At 37.2% G+C, this 14,079-nt stretch overlaps 1 protein-coding gene across 2 annotated transcripts in view; it reads left to right on the top strand.

Annotated features, from left to right (window-relative positions):
* The first annotated feature begins 301 nt into the window (after nucleotides 1-301).
* CORIN (corin, serine peptidase) overlaps nucleotides 302-14,079 on the top strand; it is a 180,578-nt gene continuing 166,800 nt past the window's right edge. For both annotated transcript variants that reach the window (XM_079713916.1, XM_079713915.1), the window contains exon 1: nucleotides 302-509. In XM_079713916.1, the coding sequence (XP_079570042.1) occupies nucleotides 310-509 (200 nt within the window). In that variant the 5' untranslated portion in view covers nucleotides 302-309. The remainder of the gene's footprint in view (nucleotides 510-14,079) is intronic.

The following is a 14,079-nucleotide window of genomic DNA, read 5'->3' as shown; positions in this document are numbered from 1 at the left end:
ATTTATAGTTACTATAAAATATTGGTTATATTCCCCATATTATACAATACAGATGTGGTGTATATATATATATACACCACATCTTTATTCATTCATCTGTTGATGGACACTTAGGTTGCTTCCATATCTTGGCAATTATAAATAATGCTGCTATGTATGTATGTGCCTTACTGTATATCTATAATCATTCTTACAGAATATATTTTATTGTATGAACACATTAGTCTATCATATCAAATGAGTTTATAAACATATAATTCTGATGTGTCTTTTCCTAAACATAATTGTCTTGCCTTCTCAGGTGCCTGCATGAACATCACTCACAGCCAGTGTCAGATGCTGCCCTACCACACCACGCTGACACCTCTCCTCTCTATTGTCAAAAACGTGGAAATGGAGAAGTTCCTCAAGTTCTTCATGTACCTCCATCGACTTGGTTGCTATCAACATATCATGCTTTTTGGCTGCAGCCTTGCCTTTCCCGAGTGCATCGGTGATGGTGATGACAGGTATTTTGGAATGAAAAGCATTCAGTGATAAGTGTCAGTAGTAGCCGAAGTGTCTGAGAAGAACAAAATCATCCCAAGCTACCCCATTTTGTTTTGGTTGTTGTTAAAGGGAAAAAAAAATCCCACACCAGTTGTAATCCTTTTGAAGTAGACATTTTTGGGAAATCTGGGATAATTTTATTTATGGGAAGAAATTATTCAGGTTATTAGATAGAGGCCATCAGCTAGGGTAGTCAGTAGCTGTTTCGGTGAGGGTCTGGTAGAAGACAGCACACTCCAAGGGCGATGGAAAAGAGTTTATTGAAGAGACGATTTATGGCGGTTTGGGCAAGGTTAAGAGAACAAGTAAGGATGAGAGGCACCAGGGTCTCATGATAATGCGATGCAGTTCCAATATTCAAGACTTGAAAGAGACAAAGAGCAGGCATATCTGGAAAAAGCTGTAGTTGTGGGCAGGGGTTCTCCCGACAAGCCAAGTTCTGTGACTCGAGACAGAGGGGCACAGCCACTGCCAGCCCTTCAGTCCTGCAGGGAGAGAGAAGAAGGAATAGATGCCCTGACCTCACTCTCCTCCTGCCCTCTCTTCTGCCACGGCCTCCTACCGACTGAACTCACCCACAACAATTGGGCAAGGGTGAGCAATTGATGTGAGTGCAATAGATGAGATCCAAAATCTCATCCCAATATCATCAGTTCAGAGGTCCCAAATCTCATCTAAATCAGGTACGGGTGAGATGCTGGGTGATTCTTACGGCCCACACTGGAACCCAGAGCAGGGTGAGGAGGGTGAAGGGTAGATGCAGAGTGACAAACAGAGACTGTCCAGCACAATATCGAATAGGATTAGAAAGAATTTTCTTTTCTGGGAGGGTGAGGGAGAGCATGTGAGTCGGTGTACTTGTGTATGTGTCTTGTAAGCTCATTTCTTTTTTTTTTAAATCGAGGTATAATGGACATGTAACATTATATTAGTCTCAGGTGTACAACCTAAAACAATAGGTCTAGTTAACATCCATCACCACGCAGTTACAAATTTTTTTTCTTGTGATGAGAACTTTTGAGATCTGCTCTCTTAACTTTCAAATATACAATATGATATTATTAACCATAGTCACCATGCTGTACATTACATCTCCATGACTTATTTATTTTATAACTAGAAGTTTGTACCTTTGAACGCATTCCCACCTTTTTGAAATAATACAATTTCAGTATTATATTATATTGAAATAATGTAACTTCGATATTATATTATATTGAAGTAATAATTTTCAGTGAGAGTAAATCAATAAAAGTATGTTATGGAATGTCTGAATTAATAAGTATACAGTTTTTTAAATTTCAAAGCACTGTTAAGTACATAATCATATATAACATCAATTATTTCCTGAATTAACATGTTAGAAAGTTTTCAGAGTAGTAATGAGAAAATGAATTGCATTTTAAAGTGCAGATAGGTTCCATGTTATTTGTACTAATTTAATGTACAAAGAAAGTTTTGAATAGACAAACGTTTTTATTATTATTATTTTTAACATCTTTATTGGAGTGTAATTGCTTTACAATGGTGTGTTGGTTTCTGCTTTATAACAAAGTGAATCAGTTATACATATACATATGTCCCCATATCTCTTCCCTCTTGCATCTCCCTCCCTCCCAGTCTCCCTATCCCACCCCTCTAGGTGGTCACAAGGCATCAAGCTGATCTCCCTGTGCTATGCGGCTGCTTCCCACTAGCTATCTATTTTACATTTGGTAGTGTATATATGTCCATGCCACTCTCTCACTTTGTCCCAGCTTACCCTTCCTCCTCCCCGTGTCCTCAAGTCCATTCTCTAGTAGGTCTGCATCTTTATTCCCATCTTGCCCCTAGGTTCTTCATGACCACTTTTTTTTTTTTTTTTTAGATTCCATATATATGTGTTAGCATACAGTATTTGTTTTTCTCTTTCTGACTTACTTCACTGTCATCTCACACTGGTCAGAATGGCCATCATCAAAAAATCTACAAACAATAAATGCTGGAGAGGGTGTGGAGAAAAGGGAACCCTCTTGCACTGTTGGTGGGAATGTAAATTGATACAACCACTATGGAGAACAGTATGGAGGTTCCTTAAAAAACTAAAAATAGAACCACCATATGACCCAGCAATCCCACTACTGGGCATATACCCTGAGAAAACCATAATTCAAAAAGGGTCATGTACCACAATGTTTATTGCAGCACTATTTAAAATAGCCAGGACATAGAAGCAACTTAGGTGTCCATCGCCAGATTAATGGATAAATAAGATGTGACACATATATACAATGGAATATTACTCAGCCATAAAAAGGAACAAAACTGAGTTATTTACAGTGAGGTGGATGGACCTAGAGAAGGTTTTTATTATTTTAACTGGAAACAACCTACATTGCCGTAAAATAAAAACTGAGTAGAAAAGAAACAATAGATTCTGAATTGTATAAGTAAGTATAGAAGCACTGTTAACAGACACCACATTCAGGAAAATGTTTCCCCTGAAAGAATCATTTGCAGAGGGTACTTTCAGGGTAAAGAGAGAAACTCTGTTAGATCTTTCCCAAGAGTCAACCTATGGCATGGTAGTAGAGAGGCCCTTTATGTTCCTAGAACAGTGGCATTATAACGTGGTGATTGTCTTAAATTTCTAGGGCGGCCATAACAAATTACTACAAGCTGGGTGGCTTAAACAGAAATTTATTCTCTCACAGTTCTAGAAGCTAGAAGTCCAAAGTCTGGTGGGGACTGTGCCAGGGGTCCCGGGGAGAGGCTCACTTCCTTTCTTTGCCAGTTTCCTTCCAGTGGTTTCAATCACTCTTGACTTGTGGCCACATCACTCCAGTCTCTGCCTCTGTCTTCACATGGCCTTCTTGTCTGTGTGTGTCTGCTCTTGTGAGGACACTTGTCACTGGATTTAGGGCCCATCCAGATAACCCAAGATGATCTCATCATCACAAGGTCTTTAACTTAATTACAGCCACAAAGACCATTTTTCCAAATAAGGTCACATTCACAGGTTCCCGAGGTTAGGACATGGACCTGTCTTTTGGGGGTCGCCATTCAATACACAGGCTCTGGAGCTGCGTGTCTCAGCCCACTCATCTGTAAAATGGAGATAATCGTTGTGCTTTACAAAGTTCACGTGAGGATTAAATGACAGTGCAGGGTTTTTATGAAGAGCTCAGTAAATGTCAGCAATAGCTATCAGTGGATTGGAAAGGAGGGGCAGTACTAATGACATTGAGAGCACAGAGTATTTCTAACATATGCTAAATATTGAAGGATTCTGGGAAAAATGTAGGATACTATATGGATTAAAAGAAAATTAGGTAGAATACTTAAGGCTGCTGGAGCTGGATTCCATTTCTCCCTAATTTCAAACAATTTCACTTACATCTCTTTGCTTTAATTTCTCTATGGACTCAGGAATATGTATATATACTTATATAAATTTATATACTTATATAAAAGAGTTTCTCTCTTTACCATGAAAGTTCTCTCTTTATCATGAAATTTATATATACTTATATAAATTTCATATAAGACAATGAAAGAGAGTGCATTCAGCCTCCAGGGGACTCTTAACTCATTTTGATCATCCTTTTTCTGATAATTCAGTCTCTACTCTCAGCTAAATCAGTGGTAAAATTCTAGTTAAGCTGCCCAGAGTCTTCAGGGTACTTTTAGGTAAAATTTGTTTTTCTCCTGACCTGGTTCATCCTGAGAAATGCTCTCATAGGAGAGTTTTCCATTTTCTGTTATAGTGGGTAATAATTTATAGTCAATTTTCAGGTATCCTTCAGGGACTTGTCCTACATTTTATTACATTCATTATTATATTTAATTTTATGATTGTACTTTCAGACCAGTGCTTCCTGCTTTCATTTAGCATGTGCATGAGACCTGCAAGCTAAATTTAATAAGTAAAATAAGTTCAGAAATGTAAAATGTATTATAGAAAATAATTCTTATATTTTTATATATCAAACATTTTTTCTTATATTTCACTATTTTGGATCATTTGTTCTACTCATTTTCTCTACTACTCTACTATTCAAATAATAGAGAATTGCTTATATTCCATCCTAGAGAAAATAGGTACTTAATAACATTTAGACTTTAATTTAAAAAGATATAGTGGGATGTATAAGTAGTATGGTTTTTAACCTGTCCCTTTGAGACCTCAACTGTACTCAACTATATTATATAACAGTGAACTTTAACAGTTTAATTAAACAGTTTCATTAATTGTTTCATTTATTAAAAAATAAGTGTGTGTATCATGGACTATAATACAGGATAATTAAAGGATATCTTGTAATACAGGATAATCCATAACTATATTGATTCAATGAAATATATCTCAAAATATAGAGATTTGACTGATAAACAATTTAGGTAGCCCTAAAAATATGTGGGTTAGAAGGAATAGCTTAAAAATATCAGCATGTAGGTAGAGAGAGATGAACAATTCCTAGGCCAGGAGAATAACAGATGTTTCTGGATGACTTTTTGATACACTTAAAATCTCTGTGTTTGGAAGAGGAAGCAAACATTGCAGCCACATGCTTTTGACATGTAACTATCACCCTTTCCCTCTGGGTTGAAATAATAGGTCTATGAATTTATCAAAGCTGAAGCAGGGTTAACTGGCCTGAGAGGTCCTGCCTTGGCTTTGCTTCTGGAAGACACCCAGGAGATCTTGTGATCATCACCCTACTCACATCTTTAAGACTTTGCAGAGAAACTTTGCTCATGAAATACGTCGTTAACATTTAAAAATGGATGTGTTTTCTATTGGTTTTTTTCCTCTGGAGTGTTGATTTGCCCCTAGGTGCTTAGCAGATATTCTTAACATCTGTAGACATGAAATAAAAAATTCTTATCTAGTGTTTGCTTTGGCAGCATGTATACTAAATTGGAACAATACAGTGAAGATTAGCATGGTCCCAGTGCAAGGATGACATGCAGATTTGTGAAGTGTTCCATATTTTTTGATTTTTGACTAAGATAACTCATATTAAAGCATTTAGCACAATACCTGGGTCATCAAGTCCTGATCAAAGTTTAGCTAATGCATCTATTTTGGGGTCAATATTTCTCATGCCAGACCTAATTGAACTTGTCCAAAAAAAAGATGAGATATGTCAGGTTCTGCTATCCACATTTTAGTCAAGAAAATAGATAAATTATCTGAAAAAAATTCTTTATCTAGCTAAATGACTAGAGATTAAAGATTGTATCTCAAACCTGGGATCTACCAGACAGTTTTCTTTCATGTACTCAATCCCTATAGGATTGTGGAAGAGGTTGAGTGAGGTTCTTCAAATGAACTTCTTCAAAAGCACTATACTTTTCTGCAAATAAATATGTTCACTGGAGACTAGAGAAATTACTCTGGTAAATGCAGAGAATGCACTTGAAAGTTTGGGGGGGCAGATGAAACCTGATTCAAACCACAGCTCTGCCAATTGCCAATTATAAGACCTTGGGCACTTCAGTTGGCCTTCCTCACCTTCAGTTTCCTCATCTGTTTCATGAAAGTGATAATACCCACTTCATAGGGTTTGTTTGTGTGTATTAAACAGAATGATTTATACAGTGCTCATATATGCTCTGCACTCTCTAGCACACAGTAACTTCTCCATAAGTAGTATTGTTATAAACAATAAGTAAATTATTATTAAATATAAATAGTACTATTATTGATATGGTAGTCAAAGCTGGTGTGTGAGTTTCTGGGAGGGTATAAACTTTATCACCTCTTCCAGAGATGCAAGGTTTGCGTATTTTTCTCATTCTTTTCATCTTCTAATCCATTTTCCACTTAGCTGTCAACATTATGATTTAAAAACACAGTTAGCACTGCTGTACGTTATTACATGAAAGTTGTTAAAGAGAGTAGATCCTAAGAATTCTCATCACAAGGAAATATATTTTTTTCTATTTCTTTAATTTTGTATCTGTATGAGATGATGGATATTTGCTAAACCTATTGTGGTCATCATTAGCTGTACATCCTAAACTTACACAGTGCTGTATGTCAGTTGTGTCTAAATAAAACTGAAAGGGAAAAAAAATAAAAGCACATGTTAGGTGATGTCATTCCCCTGCCTCTACCCATTCAAGGGCTTTCTCTTAGACTTAGATTATAAGCTGAACTTTTTGCCATGGCTTTTGAAGCCTTCCTTGCTTCTCTGGTGTCATCAACCCTGCCACAGCTGCACTGACCTTTCTCAAAAATGCCCACCTTTCCCCAGCTTCCTTTTCACATGCTGCTCCCTTTGCCAGGATGGATCTATCCCCTTGATCTATGCCCTCTGTTCAAAAGACATCTCTGTGGAGAAATCTTCTCTGATCACCCTCAGTAGTTCTGTTATCTTTCACTGCAGCAAGGCTGTGTCCCTTTTTGCTTGTCTGTATGTTGTCTGTCTTACTTTATAAGCACCACAATGGCAGAGAACTTACTGACTTTGCACTCTGTTGTATACCCATTGTTCAGAGCAGTGCCCAGCACATAGTAGGTGCTCAATAAATATTTGTTGGAATAAATGGATCAATAAATAAACTCTTCCATTAGGGAGCTCCCCTAAATGTCTAGGTAAATGGGAGTTCAAAATCCATTGATTATGGTTGTGCATTGCTTTGTATAATTGATATGTTCCTGAAAACTCATGCATAAATCAAATTCTTATGTGTGTTAAATAATTACAATTTTAAATTGAGTTGGATGGTATTCCCAGAGATGATTTAACTTCCTTCTGAGTGAGCATCAGTTGGCAGAACAACCAGCTAAAGTACATTAACTTGTTCTTGTTTATCTCTGTCAAAATCCTGTATCTAATAGATGAGGAAACACTAGGTTGTTCTTGAGGATTGGCTTGGTGATTCAGTGCTTTCTTTTTAATACTGACTCATATGCATCAGTTAAGAAGACTTTAGGTCTACTCTAGTTGAAAATCTTAGATGTAAGGTTCATGTACAGAGCAGAAACAAAACAGTGATAAACGTGTTTAAAGAAAAATGACCACGATAGTGGTTCAGAATCTGTTCATGTGAAGAATAGTTGGGGGACCTGGAGATGTGAGGCCCTGAGGGTGCACAATGGCTACCCTCCAATCTCCTGGGCCACGACTGGAAGAGGGAGCACACTTTTTCTCTATGCTTCCACAGGGCAAAGGTGGAACCAGGAACTGAAAGTCATAGAAAAGTAAATTCTACCTTAACTAAAATGAGAACTTTATGGATACTAAAGTTGTATATATATGGAAATGTTGTCTCAGGAAATGGTGAGTTGTTATCACTAGAGATATTTAAACTGACTGGTGAGAACTTAGTGGAGAAACTGTGAAAAGGAGTCCAGCATCTTATGGTCAATTAGTTTCCCATAGATGAAGGGGCAGGTTCACTCATGGCCCATGGCCCTGATTAAAGGAGCTCTAAAAACTTATGAAAAAAGAAGAAAATTAAATCTACCATAACTTTTCTCAGGGACACTTTTATATTTGCTTTGGGAATAATAGAGAATCCAGTTGGGGGCCTTGGGGAGGGTTGTGTTGACGCTCCCATGGATCCAGTAGCAGCAAGTAGTCACCTAACTGCCTTCAGAAACGATGGGCCCAGTTATCTGCAGGACTTCTGTTTTGCCCAGTGGGGCTTGCAAATTGGGACCCTGCCAGCCAAAGCCCTCTTTTTCTCTGTTGCAATTGTCAGGTTCTCACCTAAATAAATGTTAAACAAATATTTACAGTGTGTCACCTTGGGGAAATGTCAGATTATCTTCTGGGAACACCTGTGTGCCTTGGGTGGCTTGGTCTTGCTCAGAGTTGAAAGGTTCATGGTAGAAAATAGAATTTTTGACTCTAGTTATTAAGATCAGCTTGCTTTTCAGCCTGAATTCTGTGTTTTGCTCCTAAAATCAAGATTGGGATTCTGCTACGTTGCTATCTTCTATTCACCTTGTGTTCACCTTTTAAGCTTTTGGTTTTGCTAAAATCCTGTTAGGTAAATAAAAGTTCTAGGCATACTTTTGTTTCAGCCACTAGAGAGGAAGAAAAAAAATGTTGACAGAAACAAGAGGTATTTAAAATTCCTTTTTCTGGAGGCACAATTTGTTCATTTCTTATCAAGGTCCTAGGCTTCCTTTTTAGAAGAAGCAGAGTTCCCTAGAAAAATAACCCCATACTCTAGTTACCATTATTTAAAGTTAGAGTAAAATTTGCCTGTCATTTCAAATATACAGATGATACGGTTTTCCTGTTCTAACTCCATCCTATTACTAAAGATGGCCAGATTACTGAGATGGCCTCTAGGTGAACAATCAAGCTGGCATCAAAGTTGATACAGAAATGGTTTTTTCAAAAATATTTGCTATACCAGAATTACAAAACCTCTTCCCCACCATCCAGTTTATTTTCAATATTTCTACTACTGCACACCTTTATATTACTATACCACTTTTGAGTTGAATTTTGCTGATAATCTTTTAGTAAAAAGTATCAAATTTTTCTGCTTATAAAATTTACTGTATTTTTTTAACATCTTTATTGGAGTATAATTGCTTTACAGTGGTGTGCTAGTTTCTGCTTTATAACAAAGTGAATCAGCTATACATATATCCCCATATCTCCTTGCGTCTCCCTCCCACCCTCCCTATCCCACCCCTCTAGGTGGTCACAGAGCACCGAGCTGATCTCCCTGTGCTATGTGGCTGCTTCCCACTAGCTATCTATTTTACATTTGGTAGTGTGTGTATGTCCATGCTACTCTCTCACTACGTCCCAGCTTCCCCTTCCCCTTCCCCATGTCCTTAAGTCCATTCTCTACGTCTGCATCTTTATTCTTGTCCTGGCCCTAGGTTCTTCAGAACCTTTTTCTTTTTTTTTTTTAGATTCCATATATATGTGTTAGCATACGGTATTTGTTTTTCTCTTTCTGATTTACTTCACTCTGTATGACAGACTCTAGGTCCATCCACCTCACTACAAATAACTCAGTTTTGTTTCTTTTTATGGCTGAGTAATATTCCATTGTATGTATGTGCCACATCTTCTTTATCCAGTCATCTGTCGATGGACACTTAGGTTGCTTCCATGTCCTGGCTATTGTAATTGGAGCTGCAAAGAACATTGTGGTACATGACTCTTTGAATTATGGTTTTCTCAGGGTATATGCCCAGTAGTGGGATTGCTGGGTCATATGGTAGTTCTATTTTTAGTTTTTTAAGGAATCTCTATACTGTTCTCCATAGAGGCTGTATCAATTTACATTCCCACCAACAGTGCAAGAGGGTTCCCTTTTCTCCACACCCTCTCCAGCATTTATTGTTTGTAGATTTTTTGATGATGGCTATTCTGACTGGTGTGAGGTGATACCTCATTGTAGTTTTGATTTGCATTTCTCTGATGATTAGTGATGTTGATCATCCTTTCATTGGTTTGTTGGCAATCTGTATATCTTCTTTGGAGAAATGTCTATTTAGGTCTTCTTCCCATTTTTGGATTGGGTTGTTTGTTGTTTTGATATTGAGCTGCATGAGCTGCTTGTAAATTTTGGAGATTAATCCTTTGTCAGTTGCTTCATTTGAAATATTTTCTCCCATTCAGTGGGTTGTCTTTTCATCTTTTTATGGTTTCCTTTGCTGTGCAAAAGCTTTTAAGTTTCATCAGGTCCCACTTGTTTATTTTTGTTTTTATTTCCATTTTGCTAGGAGGTCAGTCAAAAAGGATCTTTCTCTGATTTATGTCATGGAATATTCTGCCTATGTTTTCCTCTAAGAGTTTTATAGTGTCTGGCCTTACATTTAGGTCTTTAATCCATTTTGAGTTTATATTTGTGTGTGGTGTTAGGAAGTGTTTTAATTTCATTCTTTTACATGTAGCTGTGCAGTTTTCCCAGCACCACTTATTGACGAGGCTGTCTTTTCTCCATTGTATATTATTGCCTCCTTTATCAAAAATACGGTGACCATAGGCACTTGGGTTTATCCCTGGGCTTTCTATCCTGTTCCATTGATGTATATTTCTTTTTTTGTGCCAGTACCATACTGTCTTGATTACTGTAGCTTTGTAGTATAGTCTGAATTCAGGGAGCCTGATTCCTCAAGCTCCATTTTTCTTTCTCAAGATTGCTTTGATGATGGCCATTCTGACTGGTGTGAGATGATATCTCATTGTAGTTTTGATTTGCATTTCTGTAATGATTAATGATGTTGAGCATTCTTTCATGTGTTTGTTGGCAATCTGTATATCTTCTTTGGAGAAATGTCTGTTTAGGTTTCTGCCCATTTTTGGATTGGGTTGTTTGTTGTTTTGATATTGAGCTGCATGAGCTGCTTGTAAATTTTGGAGATTAATCCTTTGTCAGTTGCTTCATTTGCAAATATTTTCTCCTATTCTGAGGGTTGTCTTTTGGTCTTGTTTATGGTTTCCTTTGCTGTGCAAAAGCTTTGAAGTTTCATTAGGTCCCATATGTTTATTTTTGTTTTTATTTCCATTTCTCTAGGAGGTGGGTCAAAAAGGATCTTGCTGTCATCAAAAAATCTAGAAACAATAAATGCTGGAGAGGGTGTGGAGAAAAGGGAACACTCTTGCACTGTTGGTGGGAATGTAAATTGATACAGCCACTATGAAGAACAGTATGGAGGTTTCTTAAAAAACTATAAATAGAACTACCATACGACCCAGCAATCCCACTACTGGGCATATACCCTGAGAAAACCATAATTCAAAAAGAGTCATGTACCAGGCTTCCCTGGTGGTGCAGTGGTTGAGAGTCCGCCTGCCGATGCAGGGGACACGGGTTCGTGCCCCGGTCTGGGAAGATCCCACATGCCACGGAGCGGCTGGGCCTGTGAGCCATGGCCGCTGGGCCTGCACGTCCAGAGCCTGTGCTCCACAACGGGAGAGGCCACAACAGTGAGAGGCCCGTGTACTGCAAAAAAAAAAAAAAAAAAAGAGTCATGTACCAAAATGTTAATTGCAGCTCTATTTACAATAGCCAGGACATGGAAGCAACCTAAGTGTCCATCAGCAGATGAATGGATAAAGATGTGGCACATATATGCAATGGAATATTACTCAGCTATAAAAGAAACAAAATTGAGTTATTTGTAGTGAGGTGGATGGACCTAGAGTCTGTCATACAGAGTGAAGTAAGTCAGAAAAAGAAAAACAAATACCGTATGCTAACACGTATATATGGAATCTACAAAAAAAAAAAAAAAAAGAAAGGTCATGAAGAACCTGGGGCAAGGCGGGAATAAAGACACAGACCTACTACAGAATGGACTTCAGGATATGGGGAGGGGGAAGGGTAAGCTGGGACAAAGTGAGAGAGTGGCATGGACATAGATACACTACCAATGTAAAATAGATAGCTAGTGGGAAGCAGCTGCATAGCACATGGAGATCAGCTCGGTGGTTTGTGACCACCTAGTGGGGTGGGATAGGGAGGGTGAGAGGGAGGGAGATGCAAGAGGGAAGAGATATGGGAACATATGTATATGTATAACTGATTCACTTTATTATAAAGCAGAAACTAAGACACCATTGTAAAGCAATTTTACTCCAATAAAGATGTTAAAAAAAAAAAAGGATTGCTTTGGCTATTGGGGTCTTTTGTGTTTCCAAACAAATTGTGAAATTTTTTTGTTCTAGTTCTGTGAAAAATTCCAGTGGTAGTTTAATAGGGATTGCAGTGAATCTGTAGATTGCTTTGGGTAGTAGTCATTTTCACAGTGTTGATTCTTTCAATCCAAAAACATGGTATATCTCTCCATCTGTTTGTATCGTATTTAATTTCTTTCATCAGTGTCTTATAGTTTTCTGCATTCAGGTTTTTTGTCTCCTTAGGTAGGTTTATTCCTAGGTATTTTATTCTTTTTGTTGCAATGGTAAATGGGGGTGTTTCCTTAATTTCTCTTTCAGATTTTTCATCATTAGTGTATAGGAATGCAAGATATTTCTGTGCATTAATTTTGTATCCTGTACTTTACCAAATTCATTGATTAGCTCTAGTAGTTTTCTGGTAGCATCTTTAGGATTCTCTATGTATAGTATCGTGTCATCTGCAAACAGTGACAACTTTACTTCTTCTTTTCTGGTTTAGATTCCTTTTATTTCTTTCTCTTCTCTGATTGCTGTGGCTAGAACTTCCAAAACTATGTTGAATAGTAGTGGTGAGAGTGGGCAACCTTGTCTTGTTCCTGATCGTAGTGGAAATGGTTTCAGTTTTCCACCATTGAGAATGACGTTGGCTGTGGGTTTGTCATATATGGCCTTTATTATGTTGAGGTAGGTTCCCTCTATGCCTACTTTCTGGAGGGTTTTTATCATAAATGGGTGTTGAATTTTGTCAAAAGCTTTTTCTGCATCTATTGTGATGATCATATGTTTTTTCTCCTTCGTTTTGTTGATATGGTGTATCACATTGATTGATTTGTGTATATTGAAGAATCCTTGCCTTCCTGGGATAAACCCCACTTGATCATGGTGTATGATCCTTTTAATGTGCTTTGGATTCTGTTTGCTAGTATTTTGTTGAGGATTTTTGCATGTGTTCATCATTGATATTGGCCTGTAGTTTTCAGAAAGCTTACTGTATTTTTAAAGACATTATTTTATAAGATAGCATGTGCCACTCTCCTATGGAAATGCAACCCTGAAATAATCTTAAAAGCCAACTGAAAAATATGACTTGATTTAAAACAATTTTTTGAAGAATTTGTAAATTATATAAAATCAGCATAAGCTTATTTTATTATTTTTTTCTAAATGAAGAATTATTACATACTGCTAATTTATTTATTAAAGATTTTGTCTGTGTCCCCAGAACTCTAATTGTGTCACATTTGAGAATAATGGAAACATTACAGAATTAATACTTTTTCATATCTATATTTTTTAAGAATTTATATAGATCAGTAGTCAAAGCAAAAAGAGACTTTGTTGCTAATACCAACTAAATATTCGGAAAGTCATCTGCCACTTACTTCCCTGATTTTATCTGCCAACTTGTAAACAGCAGTCTTTTGGGCTACACCTGTGCTGACTACCTGGCTGTTTAGGTGGTCAATTGTATCACAGTTCCCTTTTCAATCTCAGGCAACATAGGTGATCTAGTCTGCTTTTTGGCATTATACAGACATAAAATGATAAGTAAGATTTCATTTATGTGCCAGAATGGCTCAAAGTGTGGGTAATACACAGTCAGATAACTCACATTACTTTTATTTTACAAAGACGTAAAGCTGGAGAATCAGGCCACAGGAGCTCAAATTTCCTGAAAACGCCTTGTCAAATCACTGACAGTGTCCCAAGCGCACATATTTCATCAAGCTCAGTGGAGTTGTTTGTTTACTTTTCTCCTCAATAATTCATGGGTATTAGGTGGATGTGACTAGAATTTATATTTAATGCTAGTAATTCAGTGCATTCAAAGATCCGTATTTAAGGCATCATTTCATGATGTGCAAAAAATCAAAACAGCTGCAAAAAATAATTGAACAATTGAAAATTCTTCTGTGATTGTTAATCCTCTATTCCATGA

This window comes from Hyperoodon ampullatus (genome assembly GCF_949752795.1).
Source record: "Hyperoodon ampullatus genome assembly, chromosome: 1".
In the NCBI taxonomy this organism is placed as follows: domain Eukaryota; kingdom Metazoa; phylum Chordata; class Mammalia; order Artiodactyla; family Ziphiidae; genus Hyperoodon; species Hyperoodon ampullatus.
This window is presented reverse-complemented; position numbering and strand designations above follow the sequence as displayed.